This window comes from Archocentrus centrarchus, unplaced genomic scaffold (genome assembly GCF_007364275.1).
Source record: "Archocentrus centrarchus isolate MPI-CPG fArcCen1 unplaced genomic scaffold, fArcCen1 scaffold_32_ctg1, whole genome shotgun sequence".
Classification (NCBI taxonomy): Eukaryota; Metazoa; Chordata; class Actinopteri; order Cichliformes; family Cichlidae; genus Archocentrus; species Archocentrus centrarchus.
Window position 1 is genome coordinate 961,891 of NW_022060260.1, and position 27,370 is coordinate 989,260.

At 45.1% G+C, this 27,370-nt stretch overlaps 1 protein-coding gene across 6 annotated transcripts in view; it reads right to left on the reverse strand.

Annotated features, from left to right (window-relative positions):
• The window catches only part of znf536 (zinc finger protein 536), a 206,650-nt gene that overhangs the window by 53,267 nt on the left and 126,013 nt on the right, over nt 1-27,370 (reverse strand). For all 6 annotated transcript variants that reach the window (XM_030724132.1, XM_030724136.1, XM_030724131.1 and 3 more), the window contains one exon: nt 8,275-8,433. In XM_030724132.1, coding sequence (XP_030579992.1) covers nt 8,275-8,433 — 159 coding nt within the window. The remainder of the gene's footprint in view (nt 1-8,274; nt 8,434-27,370) is intronic.

A 27,370-nucleotide genomic window follows, 5' to 3' on the forward strand; every position in this document is an offset into this window, starting at 1 on the left:
TGTGTGCGAACACATGTTTATGCATGCATGTCAGCCTGTGCCTCTGTGTGTGTGTGTGTGTGTGTGTCTGTCTTAGAGGGCCATTTGGACTGGCTAAGACATCTGCTCCATCATACGTCAGGGGCCTGGTGTGACATCTGGGGAATATACTGTATCCTGCCTTGCAACATTACACACAATTTACTGCTAAAGGTCATTATGTACCCGTTAATCCACTTTTAATTGATATCAGCGCAAACAGCACAACCTCCCAGCCACATGACAGATCACTGCCGCCACAAAACCAGGAAATTGCAGGAGTTAAAAATAGAACGGTAAACTTTTTGCTGCTGTCTGTCTGCTCTTTGTTGAGCTGCTGTGGACACGCTGACCTTGACGGAGGTGAACGATAAGACCTTTCACTCACGGCAACCTCTGTGCTTATAAATCCTCCTCCTCTTCCTGAGATCTGCTGCTCCACAGCATGCTTGCACTTCATGTTGCATGCACCGATTTCATCTGGCTTTGTGTGAATTATGACAGCACCATAGAAACAAGTAAAGATAAATACCCCAGCCCTGTACAGAGGGGCAATTAAAATGGTTTAATAGATATGACATACTGGAAGATGAATTTCCATTTGGCTTCGAGGATGGAAACAAATGTAAAAAACACTGGCTGGGATGTCTGAGGGGCTGAAAAACACACGGAGCTGTTTTAAATATGTCTGATGGTTACGGTGGATCCAGCATGAGGAGAAGTGGCACCGCAGACCGTCTCTTTAAAAACAACACAAATCTCAGCAACATCCACCTTCTTCTCTCCTGCTTCTTTAACCACGGTGTGGGGTTTCAAAATGATTCACAAAAAGACACAGTTATCTTCCTGAAGCTGGATTATTACAAAAAATCTTAAGCATCACAGGTTTAATCAAATCAAATCAAATCTAACAAGTCCACATTTGACTGAGGGTTTCTGGTGTTCTGGTAAACAGCAGTAAGCTGTGTCTGAGGATTAATACAGTCATAAACCAGCAGCAGATTTCAACCTTAAAAATTATTTCCACATATGAAGGATCTGGATCTTTCCATAAATTGTGTGGCTCTGCAATTTTTCTCATCAGTAAGTTTAATACAGTCAGAAAAAAAAAAAAAGAGTATAGTTATAGTAAGGATATAGTTAGTGCAGATGGGGGTATCAGGGTTACAGTTAGTGTCGATCAGTGTTAATTTTGACAGCAAATTTTGACTTAGTTTTAGTCATAGTATTTTGATGAAAATGTAATTTAGTTTTAGTCCTAATTTAGTGATCTGAATAGTTTTAGTTTTAGTCAAGAATTATGGTAAGAATATAGTCGACTAAATCTACAGTCGATTTAGTCTAAAATATAAAGGGTGTAAAATGTAAATGCTTTTTCTTCAGTTCCCTTGAATTAGTCATTATACACACTTACACAAAATTAAACATTTATTCAAAGTTATGGAATATTATTATTAATATTAACATTAGCGTTTCACCTGCTTCCCACACACCTGATCATTAACACCACCTTACTGAGATAATCCGAGCGTTTTACAGCAGGACGCTCTGAAAGGTACAGGGCAGTGTTCAGGACTAAGATTATAAAGGCTAATCCACCGCGGTGTGGAGATTTTCTCTGAACACAAACTGGGAAAAACACTTTACCCTGCATGACATTAAAATGCTGACCTTTGCATGGAGATCTGGGTGACTGGTTTGCAGATGTTTAAGATTTGTCGTGTTTTTACCCGAGATAGTCGCCCCACATGGTTTACACATCGTTTTGTTTGTCACAGCATCAAAGGACAAATGTGTCCATACATCGGCTCTTCTCTTTCTCCCTGCTGACATTGTTTACATCACTTAGTTCTATCGAAGTAACGACCAATCACAGGCTAGTTTGTCCTTCCTGGGTTTGGAGCAAATTTGTGAAACTGTGCGTTTGATTGGATGTTTTCCTAACTTGTCCCGCCCTGTCACAAAATTAAATCAGTTCTGATTGGATGTCGCCCCTGCCAAACATTTTCGGCTCGTTTTCATTCAGTAACAAAAGTGTCAATTAATTTCGTCATCGTTTTTATCCTTTTAGGTAGTTTTTATTTAGTCATCATCTCGTTTTTGTCATGAAAAAAAGGGTCGTTGACGAAAACTATGATGAAAACATTTTGTCAACAAAATTAACACTGGTGTAGATGGGGACATCAGGGTTACAGTTAGTGTAGATGGTGAATGGTACAGTGCTGTAAGGCTTTCCTAATCAAAACACTTACTGATTGTACAACAGAGAAGCACTGCTTATGACTTTAAACCAGAAACATGGTCACCTGGAGCTTCTACAGGTCACACTGGGCCACTGCTCAGGTATTTGCAGTGATGTAATCCCACCAATGGGACACCTAACAAAAGTAGGGTGTCTCTATATATTTATATATATATATATATATTAGGGGTGGGACTCGATTAAAAAAATTAATCGAATTAATTACAAGCTTTGTAATTAATTAATCGAAATTAATCGCATTTTAATCGCATTTCAATATTTAACATGATAAATATTAATTTAAGTTTAGTTGATGAATGAATCAATATACATAAGCTTAAACTTCAAAATGTTGTTTATTTTCCCACCAGTCTACTACACAGACCAATGAAGGGTGGAAGTGCTCCTGTGATAAGCAAACACCTGAAACTAAAGTTAAGCATCATAACTGGATAGTTTTATTCAACATTAATGTCTCACTTGTTATAGTTGGAAATTAATCATTCTCTCAGCTGTATTCCTTGATGTTGAAATGTGTTATGCTTGTTTTAACAGCTTATTTTGAATTAAAGACTTAAAATTAAACCACAAAAAGGAGAAAAAGTTCGTTCTCCGTTTAACAGCTGCTTTTACACAGCTGTGCTTCGCACTCACGGTTGCTAGGCGACATGAGCTACGCAGAGGTGACGGCAGCTGATATGAAGGCTAGCTGCTCACTTCTGGCCTTTGTGGTGTTCGTGGGCTGCGAAAGACGTGGGCCGGGTCCTTCGCAGGATGCGGCCCCTAATTTGGACATTGTGCGTCGATATAATCTGTATGCCGGGAACTCGCACACTGAGAAACGTTCCACGGTGCAAAGTGCGATTAAAATGCCTTAAAAATTTTAACGCGTTAATTTCCCCGTAATTAATTAATCGAAATTAACGCGTTAAAGTCCCACCCCTAATATATATATATATATATATATATATATGGGCAGCACGGTGGTGCAGTGGTTAGCACTGCTGCCTCACAGTTAGACTAACATCTAGAAGGCCTGGGTTAGAGTCCACCTTGGCCCAGGCCTCTCTATCGCTGTGTGGAGCTTGCATGTCCTCCCCGTGTCTGCGTGGGTTTCCTCCCACATGCACTTACTGAGCTTAGGCCATTTCTAAATTGCCCATAGTTGTGAATGTGAGTGAGTGAGGTTGCCTGTCTGTCTGTGTTGGCCCTGCGACAGGCTGTCTATATAAATGTTTATTCTATGTAAAATCAGTGACAAAGATGCAGCCCCAACCACCCAAACGTTACCAGAAAAAATAGTAGTGCATTTACAGAAAAAGGGTATGCCTCACTGTGATAGGATATGATCTTCACTCCACCTCAAACAGATCAGTATCATCAGTATCACAAATATGTTTCACGTGTTAGATTAAATCCTTAAATTTATGGCACAAAAATCAAAAACTGTCCCAGTCCCCCTTAATTTACTCTTTATGAAGAACCAATGAAGAACTGTTGCTGTACTGGAGATCCTGCTTAGCAGAGGCTGGAAATGCAATGAACAAAGAAAATGTGTGAGAGATAGAAGGAAGAGGAAGATGAGGGCTCAGGGGAGCGAGAGGAATGGAGACAGAGATCACAGGTCCCTCCTGATTCATCCTGATTACAAGGTTAGGTTAAGGTTAAGTGACACGGGCGAGTCTTGCCTCTCCTCCTCTTCCTCCCTCTGCTCATTTATAGGTGAGCCGGGACTCTTATTGGTTATGTGGCCCTGCCTGAAGTTATGTGTGGCTATTGTCAAGAGCAAGGACCTTTTTATTTTTTACACACAGCTGCTTACTGCTAAATAGTGCCTTGTCCAGAAGGGGACAATCTGGGCCTCTAATTGCTGTCACTGAAGCCTAGATTCATTATGTGACTTTCCCATTAAAATGTGAGCATTAATTTGTATAATGAAATATCACCCTCTGCAGTGTGTTCATTAGCTCTGGCCCCACACTGTAGTGCCACAGCCGCACAATGTTCGCTACCTAGAAAACTGTGGTTAATTTTGCTAATGGATATTTTCCCACTCACTGTTCAAGAGGAAATTAATACTGTAACATTAGCTCTTTAACTTTTGGAGAAATTTAAATTCACTTCATTCCTTTCAAGCTGGTGTTAGTCGCTCATTAATCTCTGCGTTGTGTCGCACAATGCTGCCTCGACCGGCTCGGTAAGCAACTCCATTGTGTCACTCACATTACATTAGACGGAGAAGAGCTCGGCTGTCAGCTGTGAATCTGCCCGCATTGTCACCGGAGCGCAGAGAGGATCTTTAGCCGCTGTAAAAGTCATCTCGTGGATGTAATCAGGATGTCACAGTGGAGCTGGTATGATTAGGTTATAGGAATGATTTAAAGGCCACATGTTGGGGATGCATCAAGCTCTTTTTTTTTCCCCATGTTATGCTGAAGCTCGATGGGCACACATCCAAGGATACATTCCACCCAAAAAGACAACATCCCAGTTAAACTTGCTCACATTTGTTCCCAGGTGGAGACTCCAGGTGAGGGCTTTAATTTTACTGTCTGTTTGAGATATGAAAGGACAAAAATAAAACATACTGTGGATTCAATCAGACCGGCCTACCAGAGAGTTAATGCCAGGCCTGGGCTGAGGGCTCCGCTTCCGCCGTCATAAAATACGGGCCTCCTGGGGATCATTACTACGCTACTCAAAGCAGGCATAACTCAGGTTTCTCAGCACCAGGTAACAGAAACCACCAGCAGCTACTGGAGGGTAGTTTAGCTGGAAACGGCCTCGCTGTGACCTCGATGTCTTTAGAGACCTTTAAAAGTCTCGGCCTGACCACCCGTAGAAAAACTGTCTCCTTCTAAGCAGTGAGGTGGAAAGTAAAGGAATGGAAGTCATGGTGGTGTGTTTATTCTTCCTAGCCGTGATATTTTCAGTGTTTATCAGTCAGATATCAGCTCGATTTGTTAATAGGATAACAGTCTGCACTGTATAAAAGACCGATGCAGTGCTGAAGTGAAGCCAGTGCTGAAGAATGTGAAGCCTGCATTCTTTCTGATGTCCAGCAGGGGGCGACTCCTCTGGTGTTTCACTGTATAGAAGTCTGTGAGAAAATGAGCGTCCTGCTCCGCTGATCTCTGAGCTCAGCAAACAGCTTCCTGATGCATTTATGGTGTCAGTCACTGATTTCAGGTCTGATTGAACAAAACGTTCATTTTGGAGATTACGGTCCCGTTAGAGTCGCAGAGGAGCAGGAAGCAGGAAGCAGGAATCAGGAAGCAGGGGAGGGTTTGTTTGGGACTGATGTGGTGCTGCTGTGCATGCTTGTCTGGTTCTGAAACACCAAGATGGTGATCAGTGGGAGGTTTCACTAACCAGTGGGTGACGTGTTGGCCACGCCCATCTTTTACGTACAATGTGCAGTTGTGACTCGTGTTCTGGGCCTAAGTCTGTTCACACATTAAAATGGAAGGTGACATTTTTGAGAAGCCATGTTTTAAGATGAAAGTAAAGTTAGTTTGATGTTAGCTTAAGGGTTAAGCCTGTAGTACTGAATTAGCCCTTCAACATCCACCTGATCATCAGTGACCTTTCAGGTTGTTAAGCAGGCACATTTTCAGAAACTAAAATATGAATTTTAGCAGTTTCCTGTTAAAAGTGATCCAGATTCTAAAGGTCGCACAAAGCCTCAGCTTAGACAAGCTGTTGGTGACCTGGTGGATGTTTAAGCAGGTTAAATCAAAGGGAGGCAACAAAAGAATCTACTAAAATTTGACTATAATGTAATTCAGCATCACACACAGGAACAACTCAGTTGATATCCTCATTATTGATTCATCTCTTCGTTATGTGGTATTATGTTTGTGTTTGTACAGTGAAGAGCAGTGTTAATTTCATTGACGAAATATTTTCATCATAGTTTTCGTCAACGACCCTTTTTTTCATGACAAAAACGAGACTATAACTAACAAAAAAAACTACCTAAAATGATAAAAACGATAATAAAATTAACTGACACTTTTGTCAACAAATGAAAACGAGACGAAAATGATTGGCGGAGATGAAATCCAATCAGAGGTGATTTAATTTTGTGACAGGGCGGGACAAGTTAGGAAAACATCCAATCAAATGCACAGATGCACAAATTTGCTCTAAACCCGGGAAGGACAAACTAGCCTGTGATTGGTCGTTACTTCGATAGAACTAAGTGATGTAACCAATGTCAGCAGGGAGAAAGAGAAGAGCCGATGTATGGACACATTTGTGACAAACAAAACGATGTGTAAACCATGTGGGGCGACTATCTCGGGTAAAAACACGAAAAATCTTAAACGACATCTGCAAACCAGGCACCCAGATCTCCATGCAAAGGTCAGCATTTTAATGTCATGCAGGGTAAAGTGTTTTTCCCAGTTTGTGTTTAGAGAAAATCTCCACACCGCGGTGGATTAGCCTTTATAATCTTAGTCCTGAACACTGCCCTGTACCTTTCAGAGCGTCCTGCTGTAAAATGCTCGGATTATCTCAGTAAGGTGGTGTTAATGATCAGGTGTGTGGGAAGCAGGTGAAACGCTAATGTTAATATTATTAATAATATTCCATAACTCTGAATAAATGTTTAATTTTGTATAAGTGTGTATAATGACTAATTCAAGGGAACTGAAGAAAAAGCATTTACATTTTACACCCTTTATATTTTAGACTAAATCGACTGTAGATTTAGTCGACTATATTCTTATGATAATTCTTGACTAAAACTAGACTAAAACTAAAACTATTCAGAAGACTAAATTAGGACTAAAACTAAATCAAAATTTGCTGTCAAAATGAACACTGGTGAGGATGGATGAACCTGAACAGTATGAATAGTCCCAAAGGTCTGCAGAGGACTTTCACCTGGAAGAGTGGGGTTCAAATGTGGTGGGAAACCAACAACGGTACCTCACTCACCAATGGGTGTGTCTACGGGGCTATTCCAACCTTAATAAACAGCTTTATAATAATCTGTCCTAAAAGGTGTCTGTAACTGCATACTGTTTGGTAACTGATGAGCTGAGAGGCAGGGAACACCTGAGAAACTTTACCCAGGTGTCCTTGTGGTAAGGTGTCCTCTGCACACTGTGAATGTGACTTTAACCTGGATAGTCAGTGGGGCGTTCGTACCTTGCAGAGGGTTAGCTCCCTGGCTCCTGTCCACAGTCCACATCATTACTCTGACCGAAAACAACCGGGGGACGGGGAGCGGCCCGAGCCCCGCTCAGTGAGATGCACGCCGCTCTGAGGGTTAGGACGCCTGCCCCAAACATAAAGCTAAATCTATTAGGCACACCATCTCACGCACATCCCTGAATGGTGGACAGGCCGGCTTTGTTTTGCCTCGAAAGTTATTGAGGGTTAGAGAGTGTGAAATTGCCCTCTGAGTGATGTCATTGGAGGACACTGAACCCTTGTTGTGTTAATTAGAGCTCAATGAAATGATGAGTGGGAAAAAAAAAGCGGAATAACAATGGCCTTAAGCCTAAATGAGGGACACTGAGAGGAAGTGCACATTTCGTGAACGGTTTCCTTAATTTGGATTTATGCGAGTCTGAAGGAAACGTGCTCCAATCCAGCAGCTGATGACAGGCTCAGAGAGCCTCTGGGATTAGATCCCGTGGACTAGCACAGATTAGGACTGAGGCAGGCCTGCTAGACCTGTTACTGCTGAACTGGGATCACTGGGTTTAATGGTTAATGTGGCTGTGGTCATCTGTACTATATGAGCCTCTCTTTCCTTCCTTCCTCCTTTCACGTGTCGGTGTTCAGACGGATCTGCATCCTCTCCATCACATCGGAGGGAGATTGACTCCAGCGTGTGATTAGGCCGATATTCAGAAACCAATATGTCAGCGTGAGCCCAGAAGAAATGTCAGAACAAGTGCTGAAGTAAATTTTGCATGAAGTCCAATAAATGTTTGATAGCTGCAGAGACACAGAGCGGGTGGGTGGGTGTGTGGGTGAAGGGTGGAGGCACTGACCTGTGTGTATCCGCAGGTGGACCTTGAGGTGATGGGAGGTGCGGAAGGACTTGCCGCAGTAAGGGCAGTCCTTGGAGGACGAGCCCATACAGCGCTCTCGATGTTGGGGCAGAGGCGGCTGGATGCTCCCCGCTGTCTTCACCAGGTCCTCCCCAACATCTGGAGCACACACACAGGAGGAGGCAGAGACAAATGGAAGGTGTGTTGAGTGCCACTTCAAACCAGCCCTCCACACATCACAACACAACACGTTTTTTTCTTTGTCCGCTGTCTGTCTGTCTTTGTCCCTCGTTTCCTGCGCTCAGTGTGCGAACGCCACACAAAGTCAAACACATCAAACGAGTTCACGGACCGCGCTATTTTCCTCCCTGACAGAACGCTGACAGTTCATAAGCTTTCTTCAGAAACACCATGGTGCTGAGATACACCCAGCACACACACACACACACACACACACACACACCTCCTCCTTTCTCCTCCTGTTTTTCTTTTTTTATCCTCGCTGCTATCATCATCATTCCTATTAAGCTTATGCTGGATTGCAGTGAAAATTAACAATGCAAAATAAGACAGAAGAAAGGAGGGAGAGGGCTGCGTTTGGCTTTGTCAGCATCGCAGGATATCCTTGCATCTCTTGCTGCGACCCGATTTTGACAGGTAGCTGTCAGAGATATGATAGGGTGATAACAGTTTTGACCCCGCCCTCCGCCACTTCCTCCGCACGCCAAAAAACGATGATGCACAGTTTAGTGCAACAGCAGTCTGTTATCAACACAATCACCTCCTGAATATGAATCTAAAGATGAGTGACGACAACCTGGGAATGTGTTGACAGCAGCATAATCTGAGGTGAGGGTGTCGGCGTCACACTGCACACGCTGGCCTTGTTGCACTGATGTGCCGCATTTAAAGGCCCGGGTTCAACACGGGAGAAGAAACACATCAGAGAAACAAAAAGGAATATACAACAGATACTCGATAAACATCTCGAAGCTGTAAAATTAAAAATATCTGTTCTGGTTCCTGCAGGATTTGATGGACGTCGCCGTGCAGGAGGTTCAACGTGGGCCCGCGCGGCACACCGCTATCATTTCACAGCAAAAAGCAAAATTCATTTCCTGCTTTTATTCTGGACCTTTTTATTTTTTACTTTTTTTTTTTTAATTACGGGGCGGCTGAAGGGTTCCTATCAGGATTTATTGATCTGATCTCTGGCAGGACATGAAGCTCTGCTGGGGTTCAATCACGTTCTGTCCCTTAAATATTATTAGTATTTAAATATGCTGCAGAGTGCTGTGCATGCTTCGCTCAGTGCTGCTCGGACTGAAGCAATCAGCGCTGAGATGCAGATAAATTCAATTTCATTAAAACACGTTCTGAAAATAAGGAGATGGCCTAAAATCATCCCATTTATTGCATCCTCCCGTTTCACATTAATAAAAAAGAAAGAATAAAAATTTACAGTAAATAAATATTTTTCATTTTTTTTAAAAAAGCCTCCACTGATTACAAATATAAACTGCGCAGTTATTTTAATAGTTTATGTGCATTTGATTTATTTTTGACGTGTTTCTGTGGCGACAGTAAAATCTCGTTTTTTTTTCCTGCTCCGAGCTGCAGGAACGTCGGACGGCCTCGTGTCAGCTTTGCTGTGGTTATTATCAGGAATTCAAACCAACAGAAAAGATTCCCGCTGCACCTTAAAGCAGTCTAATTCCCAGAGCCTGCTCCACGGAGGCGGTTTGGCTCAGGGCTTCATAAAGGTGTAAATTCATCAGGACACAACGGACTGCGATATCCAAAGAATTCTGGGAGAATGAGAGCTGAGTGACAGCATGTTTGTCTGCAGCAGGAGGAGGACGAGACCTTCCAGCTGTTAGTGGCTGAAATCAGGCTGAACTCAAGTCTTTACCTGATGAAACATTTTCACCTCTAACTTTTCATTCTAGGCATCACAAGACGTCTTTTTAGAGGCCGTGGCTGAAAGCGGCGTCCGCAGACATCAAGTCCTCCCAGCTCATTAGAGCCAGACCTGAGGTTTACTGGGACGCAGCAGATCAGTCCCAGTAAAACGGGTCTACCGACGCCTTTGTGTGCTGGTAGGCAAACACGGCCTTCGGCGGCGCTGAACTTTTATTCAGTCACCATGTCCATGAAGTAAGTGTTATTTATTTCTAATGCAGCACATGATTTGCTATGTGTGCGGGGAAAAGGGGGGAGGGGTGCAGAAAGAAAGGGAAAGAATCAAACCCACGGAGGCCCCCACGGGAGCACAATGAGGAGCAGTTTTTAACAGTAGCCTAATCTTTTCTTTTCTGTCACTCCCCCTCCTCCTCCCCCTCCTCCTCCTGCTCTGTCGGGGAGTCAAATAAGGTTTACAGAATGGAAAGACCCAAGTCAGCAAGTCCTCTTCCACACTGACACTAAACACACAAGTCCATCCAGCAACGCTGCTATCAGGCTGAAGGCTATTTATCACAGCTGGAAGTGAAAGGCGACCTAAATGTAAGTCTGTGAGGGACAATACGCACACACTAACTACCAGCTGCTCTGCACGGCCTGCACGCCTTCATTCTGTGTAGTCTGAGGAGAGGCCTGAAAAGGCAGATGTTTCACGTTAACTGCGGAGGGCGTCCATTATTTCCACAGAATGATGACCGGCTCTTCAAGATTTCAATCAAATCTGTGGGAGAACTACAGAACAGAAGCACGGAGCCGGCCTCGTTTGGGCATCGGGGCGTCCTCCCCCGGAAATCTGCAGCAGCCGACTCGTCGGCGTTCAGGTGAACTGTGACAGGATTTCTGCACAGCTTTAAAGTGGAAACCAATTTATTTCCACACAGAAAAACAAAAATCGACTCAAATATGATGCAGCGGTGCCTTTTAAAATATTTCTCATATATTTTATTATCCGTGCTGAGTCAGCACACAGACGGGAGTTAATGTTTGCTCATGTGTGAGAGTCAGAGTCGAGGGGTCAGCCATCCTAAACCTAACCCCACGCTTTTCTGTGGAAAAAATAATTTCAAGTTTGAATATTTATTTATTTGCAGCTTCCAAAAGCCACGTCACAAATTCTGATGGTACAGGATTCGGGGTTAGATGTGTGTGTGTGTGTGTGTGTGTGTGTGTGTCTGGGACACATGGATATGTCCTTTGACTCATGTATGGACTCCAGGATTTGAACGCTCGCGTGTGTTTCAGGAAACTTTCTGCTCATACTCAAAAATGACTCAGTCATACTCAGTTCTGCCCGGGCTCAACGAAGCAGTCGAGAAAAAGTCATCGTGTTCGGGGAGACAAACGCTTTTTTGATTCCAGTCTGCAGGAAAACTGCTGCATGTGGCTGAGACCCTCCGAGGAGACGCAGCAGCCGCCACACAAGAAACCTGAGCTCAGAAAACAGAGACAGCTGCTGGATTTGAACCCCAAACCTGCTTTTCTCAACCCAACACACACACACACACACACACACACACACACACCTTTAAAAGAGTCTGCGTGGACGTGGATCAGCAGAGACACGAGTACTGCTGAGGAGCGTCACGCTGTATGTTTGTGTGGCAGATAAAATATTCAGTGTCTGACGTCACAATTCAGATCTGGGAGGAAAATAAACCCCCCGTCCTCCTGTCAGAGGCATCGCTGAGTTATCTGGGGGGGTCCTAAATGTGGAGGGGGCATGAAATCTATTCCTACGGTTTCACGATGTCTAATTATTGTATGTAAAATATTTCGGGTGGAAGTGTAATCAGCTGTTATTTGTGCTTTTTCATTTGAACGCAGAGGAAACACGTCCTGGAAAGAGGAAATAATTAAATAAAAGCAGCTACAATTCCCTCAGTGCTCGGTCCAGGACTGCACCATACTGTAGCCATAGTCGCCTCCTCATAAACATATTTTGAGTGGTCTACTGTACAGATCCCTTTTTGGCAAAGACTCACAGCATCGTGTAACAGACACTGGCCCACCTGCCCACCCCAGATGGGGCTAAAATTAAAAAATCCAAAACACAGATTAGAAGCAGGAAAAACACCAGACCACACACACACACACACACACACACACACACACACACACACACACAAACACACACACACACACACACACACACACAGACGTGTCCTTGTGTGTCAGGGTTAATAGTGCTCCTGTAAGAGGAAGACACACTACTGAGAGGATGAGAGTGTGCTCTCCTGGCATATAACAGCCCTTCAATAATAAATGGGCTTCACACATTTACACACGCGCACACACACAAAGGTACGTTCAGCTGTACAGGCGTGTGACGTGCACACACGTGACGAGTGTCCGGCCTGCGTGTCTTTAATCAGTCGACTGATCCGTAGCTTTAATGCAGCTGTTCCAATTACTGTAAAAGTCAGCCGGCTCCATATAACCACAAATATTGACACTTTATTGCACAACACATTTATGACATTTTGAAGGTCATGCCATATATTAGGCATTGCTGTTCACAGTGGGGGGGGTGAGACGCTCAGACCGCCTGTTGACACTCGCCTTAACTGTCCTCTGAGCATTGATTTTTTTCCCTTTTTATGCAAAGATTTTCTGTTGGAGACGCGACATTAATGCGACGGTCACAGGTGAGCCTGTAAGGAACACAACAACAACATCTCTGATCTGAATTCTGTGACGCTCAAATTATTTAGAGACAAATAAAAACGGTGGCATTCTGACAGTGAAGTTAATAATGTGTGTTATCATCAGCTTAAAGGAGTGTTTGCATGTAAGCATTAAAAAAAGAGATGATTTCATGCACAAGAAACAAAACAAAAAACATGTTTTCCAGTTTGTCTGGTGTTCCTCACACACAGGTACCTGCCCTTTGGCACTAAGCTCCTCCTACATTTCTGACTACGTGGCGTCGGGAGAATCCACGTTTCGCCCAACTTTTACAGACACGTTTTTTTCTTCTCACAAATTTGCATCTTTGCTGAAAACCTGACGTGATGTTTGGTGTGAACACTCCTGCAGACACTGAAGACGTTTGTGCGTTCAGCTGCACGATCGCGTCTTCAGACCGCTCGAGCTGTTCTCCAATCATCGAATCACACCGCGGCTCTTTGTCAGCAGAGTGCGGAACATGTTAGCAGCAGGTTGGCGTCCTCACTTCCTGCGCTGAAGGCGGTTACACCCCACGACGTCCAGCTCTGAAAAACGATGCCTCGAACCGGCGCTCTGTTCAGAGGCCACCAGGGGGCAGTAGCTGCAGTTGCAAAAAGACCTTCAGCCTATAAGAAAACAGCGCCCTGACCTCTGACCTCTTTCCTCATGAGTTTCTGGGCTCGGTCACTCGTCTCAGGTCATAATGAAGTCCATTTTGTAAAGTTTGATTCTAAGTGCCAAAAAGGGGGATTGGCTACTAAATTGAGACTGATAAGTCATTATCCAATGAGAGTGCAGTTTCAAGGCCCCTCCCTATCACATGGTGGTGGCGAAAATGTGCATTTTGAAGGTACAACCCAGCGGGTGACGGTGGCGACATCCACCTTTTACACCGTGTACACTCAGACTTTAGTCCGTTTACAGCTTCCTGTCACAGACAGGCAGGTGCTGCCAGCTAGTGGGGGAGGACTGCATAACACTTGACAGGTGTTCTGACTGCTTCTCCCGTTGTGGTCAGCGACTTTGATTTGATTAGTCAGTGAGTCACAGACGGCCATTCAAAGAACAGCTGACGAAGGGCCTCTGCAGCCACCGCATGCACATATAAGCTTCACCACAGCACGGCATGTGTTTTACTGAAAACTGGAATCATTAACGCCACGCAGTGGAGCCTCTGGTGGGCCGGTCCTGGACCCACTGGTCTATATGATTTAATATGTAATATTTTATAAAAGCTCAGTATGTCGAAGCATTTGCATGTCGTGTATCAGAGGCCCCAGCTGACTTTTATTTCAGCCAAAATGATCATAATTCATAAGACGTGAAATCTGTTTTTTTCATTAAACATTCGAGGCGCTGCTTCTTCTTCTCCCGTCAGACAGTTTGTATGTGTGAACCCTCTCCTGCCTGCCTCCACCCCAGGAAGAAACATGACAAACGCAGAGCTGTGACTGCTCCTACAAGAATATCACAGAGGGGGGAAAAAGAGAAATACATGTATAATTCAGCTGTATCTGATCTGAGACCAGCTCCTCTCCCCTCTGCCTTTACTGGTGTCACGGCGGCGTAATGGAACATGCCAGAACAAAGGCTCGGAGATCAGATTGGAGCAGAGTTGAGCAGGCCATCTGGGAGGCAGGCTGAGTATCAGTCACTCTGCCTGCTGTCTGCTGCACTCACACTCATGCACACACACATCCCCTCTGACTAACTGTGCAAGAGTGAGTGAGTGTGTGTGTGTGTGTGTGTGTGTGTGTGTGTGTGTGGTGTGTGTGTGTGAGAGAGAGAGAGAGAGAGAGAGAGAGAGAGAGAGAGATGAGAGAGAGGAGAGAGAGAGAGGAGAGAGGAGAGAGAGGAGAGAGAGAGAGAGAGATGAGAGAGAGAGAGTGTGTGTATGTGTGTGAGAGACACCTCACTCCCTTCTGACCGCACGTCACCACCGAAGCATCGCCACCGAGGGGATACGCCACCGAGGCAGCCTCGACAACTGACTGACAAAGATATAAACTGATATGGATCTGTGTGTGTGTGTGTGTGTGTGTGTGTGTGTGTGTGTGTGTGTGTGTGTGTGTGTGTGTGTGCGCGCGCCCCTGGGACAGTGGCCACACCCAGCTCCCATTAATGGAAAAAAAAATCATCAACAACATGAAAATAAAAGCAGAGGCCGTGTGTGATGCCAGGGGTGCAGGTTGGAGGAGGGCGGGGGGCTGGCAGTTCCTTAATGGTGCTCTTTCAATCACACTTTGCACTCTAAACGCTCTGTGGTTTTGATTAGTATGATATCACTTTCAGGAAATAAAACTGGGGGGGAAAAAGCACATCAGTCATAAAAACACAAGATGTTTTGCTTTTTGCTCGGCCATTATTCTAATGTGTCACGTGACTCCTGTCGAAGCCCAGCGGCCTCTCCCCGCAGCCAAATAACTGATTGAGGGGAGGACCAGTGTGTGTGTGTGTGTGTGTGTGTGTGTGTGTGTGTGTTGGGGGTGGCGGAAACAGTTTGAAAAGGGGAAAGATATTAAGAGAGATTGGGTGAGACGGAGAGAGAGAGAGTAAAACGTGATGACATCATTTGAAAGGCATTAGGCTTTTAAAAATGCGCCCGGGGGGACTTGATTTCCTTACAGCAGAGCAACACAACACCATCCGGCCTGATGCTCGCTCACTCTCTCTCTCACACACCCCCTCCTTCCCCTTCATTCTTTTTTTTTTTTCCTTTTTTTGATTTGGACCACTGCCATCTTTGTGAGCGTCTGGTTCATGCGAGTTAATCAATTTGAGGTTTAGTTACACTGCTGATGCTAGCACTCCAGCCACTGCTAGAACGTAATCTGAACTTGCAGAATTTATTAACCAAACACCAATTATCATTAAACACCACTGCATTATGCCCCTCCTTTTACCACCTGACAACCACTACTAAATGAAATTTTAGATTAAAGTTATTTGGCCCGTGATTTATGAGCACTGAGAAAGCCTCTCTTAATGTGCACACACACTTTTTTTTTCCTTGTTGTATTTTTTTCCGTGGGAATACACCCGGGATCAGCGACGTCCCTGAGGTATTACAGCAACCAGGTCTAGACCAAGAGGAGGAAGAAGCGAGGAGGAGGGGGGACCACAAAAGAGCAACCGTGCTCTGCTTTCTCCTCGGCGCCCTCACCTCTTACTTGCCGCTGGCCGCCGACCTCGCTGAGCCGCGGGAGCGCCGCCGCCGAGCGACTGAGCCGCCGCAGCCGGGAGGAAGGAGGCAGAAAGGAAACGCAAGTTTTTGTTTACCCCCACAATGTTTGTGAGATTCAAACGGCAGCAGAATGTGTTACATATAAGGCGGTGGGGTAAACAGGGGCACCAGATGTTCTTTGATGTTAATAATGGCATTTATTATTAATATTAATTAGACCGCATTCAGCAATACATTTGGGCCATTTCCAAGTCAATTAAGCAAAATGGCATTCGGGAGATGTTGAAACGACATTTTAAGGCAGGTGTTCGGCGGTCCCCTAATAAAACATTTTTGCAGCTCCTGAAAAACAACCCATTTTATTTGGTTTCTCTTTGTTTACTCTGCCGCCGTCAATGCACTGTATCTGCAAAAACACATATTGAGGATCCGTTTTTTAGATTTGGAGCACATTATCTAATTAAACTGTACAGGAGGTGGTAATTCTGATAATGCACACATGACACGCTGCGTCCGCAGAGACCCACGGGGTTAATCCACATATGAAACCACGATCGCGACCATCAGGACGACAGCCCAAAGAATACTTTGAGGATTACCGAGCGTGTTCTTTTTAAATCTGCTAGGCCCGGTCCACATAGCTGCAGACATCGGTTCACCGAATCTAATTAGACGACCGAGTCCAGAGGCCTCTCAGCAGGGGGGGGCTTTCCTATATAATGAAAATAATCCTGAGCTATAAGGATAAAGAAGCTCCTTTGAGCTGAATGTCAACCTGCCACACCTCTCAGCCTGTGTGTGTGTGTGTGTGTGTTTACGCCGGTGTGTGCACTCAGCCCTGCTTTTGGCAGCAGGCCCTATTTTTCTGTTTTTTTCAGAGCTGGTGGAGGCAGCAGCCTTACAATGGTACATTAACAATCTGTGCGTTCATTTATCAGTGTGTGCGATTTGGACTCTGCGTTCATGGCGCGCTGCACTTTTCATGGCTGAAAATTAATGAACAAGCCTCCCCTCGCAACAAACATGCACCTGTGCTGCAGAGATGCTAATCACAAACATTTATATTTATTAGTGAACACCCGCACTAAGACTGGAGTTGTGGAGGAGGAAAAAAGAGGAGAGAGGATGGAGGAGGAGAGATAGCTGGGTAATGAAAGGGTGGAAGTGTGGAAGCTGTTTGTTTGGAGCACTTTTCTTGAATGATTTCTGTTGGGGGGGTGTGATCCTCATGCTGGGAGGATTATTCCTCCAAAACTACTCGGACATGAAGGACGTTTAGCGTTTATTCAGCGTGCCCGAGAACCTGTAAGGAACCAGGTGACTCCCGAGGGTCTTAGAAAGAGCTCTTCCTCTCCTGCTCTTTTATGCGTCCTCCCTCCCCAGCTGACAGAAGGTGGCTCTCTCCCTCAGTGAAGGCTATGCCTCTGCCCGGCTACGAGAAGAGGAATGGTGCCATAAGTTTCTCCCTGGCACTGGCCCACCTTTGTTTCCCCCCTACTCAAGTCTGTTTCAGGCTTCAAAGAGCATTGGAAAAAGACACACACACACACACACCACACACACACACACACACACACACACACACACACACACACACACACACACACACACACACACACACACACACACACACACAGAGAAATGTCTGAGGGAGCACTGATGTCTCACTAACTTTATCATTCTAGCAGGGTGATCATAGCCCCGTCGAGAGGCTGTGGATGATGCTTGAGGGTCTATGAGTGAGTGTGTGTGTGTGTGTGTGTGTGTGCGTGTGTGTGTGTGGTGTGTGTGTGCGCGTGTGTGTTGTCCACCACTGCCTGCATGTATGCATGAGAGCACAGAAAGCAGATGGGGACAGAGGTAGGTGTCTTTTAGGACATGAAGACAAAAGCAATTACTAATGTGTGTTTGTGTGTTTTTAGACACACACACACGCTCACTCCAACATGTGTGTGTGTGCGTTTGTGTGTGTAATGCTATAATAATCAGGGTGTATATTCATCATGCCCCCTCTCAGTCTGTGTTGGCAGGAAGTGGTGTGGTTACCATTAGTGAAGGATGACTAGGCTGCTGTGTCTTTTACTGAGAAAGGAAAGGAAAGGAAAGGAAAGGAAAGGAAAGGAAAGGAAAAACTGAAAAGAGAGACAAATGGAAAAAAAGAGAAAGCAGGTGATGGTGGAAACAGATAAAAACAGAATGAAATGAAAATAGTGGCACAGCAGAAATAAGGAGTTCAAATGGAAATGAGATGATTGGAACAGAGGAGCAAAGAGAAAATGGATGATGGCAGGATGGAAGAGAGGGAAAGAAAGAAAGAGAGAAAAGAAGCCCGGCCTCAGACTTCAGACAGGAAATGTGTACGGGTGCAAAGATGCTACAGGAGAAAGTAAAACCAAAGGAGAGGCCACGGCAGGAAGTAAAAGGAGAACACTGAAAGAAAAAAAAGAGGGCAAACTGTGAAAAAGAAAGTTGATAGCATGAGCTCCTCCTCCTCCCTGTACTGTACAGGCTGCCACCTATGACAGCCACCCTGTTGCACACACTGTCTCTTTAACGCTGGATAAAGTAGAACTCCTCCCTAAGCCACCATTGATTTCCTATTCATTCCCGAGCACGCTAAATCAACAGCAGGCACAATAGGCCAATCATCAAACTCAGTAGCAGCACTTCCATCCCACCCTCCATCCATCTGCCACTGGTCAGAGTCCATACTGTACACACACCGCAGCCATTAGTGGCGTTATTCTCCATCAATGAAAACGAATCAATTAGGCCTCATTAAGGATGCATATTAAGGTGGAGTAATTATCTGGTGAGGGATGTACAGTGATCGATAGCTCGGGAGCATAAATGCGCACTTAAAGACATATATTACCACGAGGGATGAACACTTTTAACAAGGTCTCTGTGGAAGAGGAGTGACGGCGGGTAAATCTGCTGCTCGCCATGCATACATACATTCACTGTGTGTGTGTGTGTGTGTGTGTGTGTGTGTGTGTGTGTGTGTGTGTGTGTGTGTGTGTGTGTGTGTGAGACCAGAGCCTGGTCAGGCAGTAAATCCACAGACCAAGGACGCGTCCCTTTTTCCTCTTCTATGAACTTGTCGAGTGTCTCAGAAAATGAAATAAAAAGATTTACACACCCTGCCTCTGCGTGTGTGCGTGTGTGTGTGTGACAGAGAGAGATAGTGTGTGTGGTTTGTGTGTGTGTGGACAACGTGAGACAATGACCACCAGAGATAGAGCCACACTTTAAGAATAAATGAGACGAAGGCCCAGTTTTTAAATGCTACAGGCCTGCACCCACAGGCTACCCGCATACAAAGCACACACACACACACACACACACACACACACACACACACACACACACACACACACACACACACACACACACACATTTGCATGCACAGAGTAACATGCACACACACACAATCCCATGCATAACGCCTATTAAAGAGCACGCTCTGTCCCAGTCGCATAATTTTAATTTGTTATGAAGGTCATTGACAGCAAGTAATAATCACCATTGGGGATCTAACAATTTGCCATTTCGGAACATTGAGGCACTGATGACTCAACTATTAATAGACTGAAGCAGCCCTCACCCCCCTGCATACATCCCCTGTCCTCTTAAATCTGCTCTAATGTACTTTTTTACACTCATACCACCTTAAGAGGCCCCACAGATCCCCCACCTGTGAAGGAGGACCTTTAAAGGCGCCCTTTAGCTCTGGCAGAAACTCCAGCCTGAGCTCAGCCGATGAAGAGTTAAGACTCTCCTCCCCCCCCACCCTTTTTTTTTTTTTTTTTTTACAAAAGAGACACAATGACGAGTTTTATTATAGACCAACTCATTTATTCTCTGCTCTAGCATCACCCGAGCCATTCAGACATATGTGTCTGGCATTTGTCGCCAAACAAATAAGTCCAAGCTTAAGCTATTTTTATCAAGAGCGAGAGCGTTTGTTCTTTTTAAGTGATCGTCAGTGTTTGGGGCGAGCAGAATGGGAGCTGGAATCCTTTATCTTTCAGAGGCTCAACAACTCAAGACTAATTACAAATTAATCTGGATCTGGATATCTGCAATGAGAGAAGTTGTGGTGTGCTAAGAGGAGCTAGCTGTTATATATTTATAGAGAGAGCTCAACGCACGGAGAGGCAGACGCAGGCCGGAGATGGAGGCGGCCAAAACCCAAAAGACAGAGTAGCACATAATTGCCTGCTTTTCTATATCCAAGCAGCCACATCAAGGCTGAGGATTGTGGATATTAATAATTGATCATTAGCTTGATAGGACAGAAGTTTGTAGTGGTGGAAGTTTGGCGTCTCTGTCTTAGGTTCAGGGTCTCGAGCACGATCGCTGCAGAGAAGGTCAAGTGGGTTAATTGTTAAAGCTTTGACACTGCTGCCCTAAACGCAGCGAGGTCACAGCCGTGCCCTCTGATGTGTATTTAATGTCGGCCGTATTTATCCTGCATTTCTGTGTTTGAGGGAACATTTTGGATATATTATTGCATGCACTGAAATGTTGCTGTTTTTCAGATGTATCTGACTAGCTTATAAAGTATCCCAGTGTTACATGGAAAGGTTCAGACGGCCCCAAACACATAAAGATATTATTATAAAAAAGAGAGAGAAAGGTGCCGAGAAAGAAACGTAACGACAGAAAGACGCTGGTATGATATCGATGAAGGAAATGCACATCTGCTCTGCATCTGTCTGATTACGGCGTCTTCACTTCACCTGACGATCCCCTATGAGCTGCACTTGGTGATGGTGGAGAAGAGGAACTGGGTACTCTGATATACTGTTACTATGATATACTATGCTATATACTATAATGCTTAACAAATGTATCAGACCACCTCCTGGTGTCAGGTTTATGCCACAGCTGCCCTACATTACCAATAAGGGTTAATCCACCAGTCTGCACAAGCCTTTTAATGGAAATGATTTTTTAATGCTAAATATAATTATTATTGTTCTCAGTGATCATTTACTGTTTTACAAAGAAACTCTCATTATTATTATTTTTTATAATAGTTGCAGTTATTCCTGTGTTTGACTCATTTCTGAGCTCTCAGAGGAGTCCGGCTCATATTTGGGTCTAAAAACATGGATTTATCTGCAGAATAAATATCATTGATTTGAACTTTAAACAAGTTTCTGACACGTTTCTAAAATATGAGTGCTATCTTGTTTTAAGCATTGCATATAATTCTGCATAACAACAGAAAATCGTAAATGTTCAGAAATGAGCAGGAGACGTGCACAGTCAGCTCCTGCAGTCGGGTTAGATCCGGGATCGGCGTGCGAGCTGGATGCAGGAGGTGTGAGCTGTAAGCACTTTTTGTGGCCACACCAGGAGAAGTGATTTCCAGCAGTTGATCACAGAATAAGTCGAGGAATGCGTTGAACATCTGACTCGAGACGATGGCGGATGGTAGTTAACTTCCTGCTGGGGAAATGGGCTTTGATTTGCTGCCTGGTAGCCAGGGTATGTCGCTCTCAATTACTCACTCTGTCTCTACGCTAGTGTACTCTGTACTCCCCCTGGTCCTATGGTAGGGGACCTCTGGGCACCTTGACTGTCGTTTAACTGCTTGTGGCATGAGGCAGCTGAGGAAATGGGTCATTAAATCCAACGAACTAGGGCCAGCCCCCCCAGTGCCCCAGATCTGTTTTCAATCAGATAGCTTTCCTTTACAGGAGTGACGGAAAGAAGCCCTGCACAGCAGCCCAGAGCAGGCATTAGTGTCAGTACAGCTCCACACTTATAACAGCAACAGCTAACAAGGACCGAGGAATTTACTTCTTCATGCATCAGCATCCCAAAGGTATCTGACTCTGGAAAATGTCTTCCTCACCTGGTCTCAAGCACGCACTTTTAAAAGATGCTCCCAGAGCTTAAATAAATACATCCGTGGTGATATCTGTCAGCCCACACTGTAGTAACTGTCCTAGTGATGCTGAGAGCTTTACTTATATGATACCTTTTCAAAACATGGGATAAATGCCCCCAAATACAGGTAGCAAGCGTCGTGCACTAAACTTGGTGACTTTTCGATTTTCCTGGGCTGAGCGGGCTTTCTGCAGCACCGTGCATCAAATCCCACTCAGACAGGCTGAGCGGGTTCAGAACACTGGGAGGATGCTGGGCCAGCTTTCATCTGGAATAAAAACACTTCAAATGGCACTTGAATGAATTGGTAATCATTTTTCCCTCTTTCAGAGAGAACTCCGTGATTCCAGCACGAGGAACACCACCCTGTTCTCATCCCGAGACGTCGAAACACAGCGGATACTCTGGCCTCGACACACCTGCCACAGCATCACCGAGAGATAACGGTCCCGATTCAGAGCTGCACACGGAGAGCGCAGGCTGACGGGGCAGAGGGCGCACGCTGAGCTCATCCTTCCTCTCCCATTTTGTCTTTTTTCATCTGGGATTCGTTTAGTTTGACTCATTTTTACTTGCAGTCGCTCGTTAGAGTTCACGAGACCCGTTTTTGGCCCTTCGCAGCTGTAACGCTCGATGGGCGACGGTCCCGTCAGCGTAAGGCCTCGGCCTCCATCTACTCTGGTCCAAAAAACACGGCAGAGCTGACCACAAAATGATTTCCTTTATTACTCCTGATATGAAAATAACTGAAGGATTCACTCAGTGTTACCCATGAAATACATACAAACACAGTCTCTAAGGATATTAGAAGAACAGATAAAAATAAAAATAAAAATAAGCAACTTTAAAAGGTCCGAGCTCTGCACCTCAGTGAGCAAAAGCAGTTTGCTGTGGTTCCACTGAGGTAACGTTTCCTCCACCCTGTAAGGCTCCACATTTCTGATCCTCCTGCTAATCATTAAACTGTTGCATCACCCACGCCGCAGACCCTCCCCGGCTTCACACTGAGCCTTCTGTTGATGGAAGCATTTTTATCATTTTTCTCTAATAAGGTTCAGAGCACGAGGGACACAGTCCCCCCCACCCTCGCAGACTCTGCCTGACCTCGGTTACAGCACACCCTGCACCTCGGTACCATCCAGATCACTAATCATCTATCCAACAGCATCACTGCAATCATGCTTCCAGATATTCTTCCGACCCACTTCCTTTAAAGAAACACTTGACTCAGTGTCTCCATTTATCCCCACCATCATCCCCTCTCACTCTCAGCTGTTCGAGTGCCTCAATATTTCAGTCGCTTCTCAAGAAGCCACCTCAGGATCCATCCATCTTTAATAACTGCTGCCCAACATCTAAACTCCCCGTCCTCACAGATCGCTGAAAGCCATCGGACTCTTTTCTGGTTTGAGGGCAGATTTTTGGGCTGCTGACCTCACAGCAGGCTGGAAGGTGAGGAGGTGAACGCGGGTGGCATTTATTTCCAATCATGACCCTTCCACGTCAGTGAACAGTAACTAGAGTTAGTGCGATGCGGTTGTATCCCTCCACCCTCCGGGCGGTTTACCTCGGAGTCTGTCACCACAGGAAGTCGGGGCCTCTACAGCTGCTGTCGCAGGTTATGAACCGAATCATTGACCCCCGGAGGATGAGGCCCACTGTCTTTAGTTTTACTCTCTAACTAGCAGCACATTTTTACTCCTCAAACTAAAGTCTGTTTGGTAAAAACATCTTCCTCTCTTGACCTCCAAAAAACACGATACCACAAACGGGCGGACGCGCGTCAGAGCGCAAAGAAAACCCAAAAGGCTGCTCACATTTCATCACTGCTGTGGATTAGGACGCTAGGGACGAACCCCACCCACTCGGATTTTTATTTTAGGGGCAGTTTTTCCACCGGGTGGAGCGTGAGAATGCCCGAATATGGACGTTTCCTGGAGTCAAACTGAACTTCTGATAATTGAAAAATTGGAGCATTCCAGTGTTTCAGTGTCAGTTTAAATGAGCTCAACACTTGTGTCGAAGTTATTCGATGCCTTTCGGTTGTTTGATGACAGTATAAAGAAAATAAAGTGAAACTATGAGAGATGTGAATTAAATTAAGGAGGAAAACACCCCCACTGCCAGTTCAGTACTTCAACATGCAGTACCGCCTCCTGAGCCACCACCCACGGGTACGCTGCATATGTAAGATATGTATTTAACAGGATACTATAATTTTAGGAACAATAACTTCTAATCACAGTCCCTGATTACTCCCGTTTTTGGCGTGAGGTCTTCCAGCTGGATGTGTGAAACTGTCCGGCCCCTGACTGATCTCCTCTCCAGAGGAAAAGGGCAGCGTTTAGCAGGAGGTAAATACCTTCAAATGCTAGCCTGGGGAATGTCTTCGATTGTCCTTTAGGAAGATGCTAACGTGTGATACACATGCCCTCTTCCTCCTCCTCCTCCTCTCTCTCTCACTTCATCTGCCTCACAAACTCTTTCATCTTTCCTTCTCTCACTGCAAACTGCAGGGCCAGCAATAAGAAAAAAATGCTACAACACTTGTTGCATGGACTTTATCTCTACATTATTCTCAGCGCTCCTTCCGTTCATTTCAGAGAATAAGATAAATGAACAACGTACATTTCGTGCACCTGTCCTCCCCTCCCCACCTTCCTCTTCCCCTAACGATAAGGGATTTCATTAACGTGAGAATGCTTGGGCTGAAAGAAACATAATTGCTTCAGTGTTGTTGTCCTCTCTGCTGCCGACGCCCTAATTTCCTCCTCGCCTTACTCTTGACTGTTAAGTGATCATTATATCAACACAGGGGATGGGCCAAGGGTAAAATATTGACAAACTGCGGTCATGCTCATGCAAAACATGGAGGTGTGTACGTGTGTGTACGTGTGTGCGTGTGTGTGTGCGCGTGTGTGCCGTGGAGGGTGATGAAGTATTAAAATAAAAAATAAAAGCAGAAGAGTAGAGGAGGGAGGAAAGAAAGGCGAGAGAACAGAGTGACAGCAGAGAGAGTGATATAATCAATCGAGAAAGATCACAGAGTCCTGTAATAATTTAAAAAGCCGCCCCAATCTGTCAGCCCCCCCACGTCCCTGATGGATAACTGTATGTAAAAGATACATAATTTTTTGACTTGCCATTTACACAGCATTGCACCTGAAAGCCAAGCGGCATAATAGACAGTTTAAAATGTCAGTGAAGTAAGAGTAAGAGTAAGTAAGAGAGACAGGTCGGCCGGCAGAATCTTAATTAGAACAGCTCCATCTAATGGCAGCGGCCTCACACACGCTGACCAGACACACACACACACACACACACACACACACACACACACGCTGCTTTAGTTTCCCTCCATCTATTTAAATGATTTAAATGAAATAAAAAAATCTCGTGCACACACCCTCCACATTTTAACATCAGTGCAATTAGCAAACGATCCCCCCATTCCACCTTAATTTTATTCCTACAGCTGACCAGTCAGTGACCAAATCTATGGAGTTATGGCAGAGCATCACAAGAACGTGCAGTGGTAGTCTGGAAATGCATGTATAGGATTTACCTATCTATCCCTGAGCAGACCTGGCTGTTGAGCCTGAGCCAGCGCCACATGATTGTGTTAATTAATCTGCCATTGTGAGCACGGGGAACAGCTGCACGGGCTCTCGTGGCTGCGTTGTCAAAGCAAAACAATGCAATGTTAAGCTTCCCCCACTGAATCTTCCATTACAAAGGAGCCCCAACAACGGGGCTAAATTCATAAATCCACAGATCAATTTTTACCAGCACTAATGTCTGACCTTTAAAGTGAAAAAGGGATTTTTTTAACATGCTTCATTTGGGCTTGAAATATGGTCAGATATGTGATACCTAGGATGTGGGCCAAATACCCCCACCACACCCCTCCCTCCAGCCTGGAAAACAAACACACCGAGATGCAGAGAGAGAAAAGGATGGATGGAGGCAGAACCAGGCAACAGAGACAAACAGATGAGTGTGAGGAGTCACCAGCTGGGCACTGGTATTTTAAAACAAAACGTCTAACGCTATTAGCGGGGATCCATTGATCAGTGTGATGGGGTGTTAATGCAGACGGGCAGAGGGAGAGCAGAGCAGCTTCACAGGTTCATTCATCGAAGCGGAGCCATCTCTGACACTTTATCAGGACACAACATTTTAACGTGTGCACTTCCTATTTCTTCGGTTTCTCCTGGAATACTGGCGGGAAGCTCAATGGGTTTCCGTGCGCGTTTGCTAGCATTCACGAGACGTTCATTTGGAAACAACACTGACCAGGGGATTCATAAATAAAATTAGGTAAACTGTGCTGCCACCACAAATTATGTCTGCAATAACAGACTTCACAAATAAATGGTTTAGCACCTCTAATCGAGTTCACAAAATGTTTCACTAGACAACCATTTCACTGCATTCATTACAGCTTCGCTGAATTACAATTTTATTGCTGCAGAAATCACAGCGTTTGTCTTTAATGTGGCAACCAGATCCGTCTTGGTTTTAGAAACGAGGAGCAAGCCTGGAAGAGAGGCAGGATGGCGTGCCCCTATCACACACTCTCTGCAGTGAATGGCATGGCCTTGGTGCATACTTGGCACTTCCAGAGAGATGGTGATGCACCCCGAAAAAATCATCAAGATGCCTGGCTCTCACCCCACTCTGCAGCCGAGCCCTTCTGTCTCGCAGAAAGCCCTCCAGCAGCCCACTGAGCACGCGAGGCTTCGGGAGAGGACTCGTACGCTCTGAAATGCACTGATGTATCTGACAGAGCCTGTCAGTGACTGTATGTAAAGCAGGAGGTGGATGCGAGCGATCGGCTCTTTCAGGTTTGAACAAAAGAAAAAGCTTAGGGAAGCAATAAGTGGAAGCAGTCTAAATGGCAGATGAAGGAGGCAAGACATTTCCTTCTCCCTGTGACACCGTCTCTCAATCTGCACCCTGCTTCAGTCTGCCAAACACCAAGTCAAATAGTGACACTGAATATAGCAGTGAATTCCAAATCTGTTGTTTAGTTGCCATATTTTTGATAGACTGCACAAATGTTCTTTTTTACAAGAGTTTTAATACAGTCGGAAACATGCGAGCGCGCCGCCGCCGCCCAACATACAAAGCTGAAGGCGTACAGATGGGGAAAGGTGACATGGTGCTAACTCACATCTCAAAAGTGATGCTCGCTGCAGCATCTCACCTGTCCAACACGCTGGATTTCAGAAAGCCATCAGATGTTGCATTAACCGCAACACTGAGCAGTGGAGAGCGTCCGATCAGAAGACGCACGCAGCCTGAGGTTTGGCGCTCTTACACTTGACAACTTAACAGGACACTCAGCTGAGCGGGAACGCGAGGAAGGTTGATATC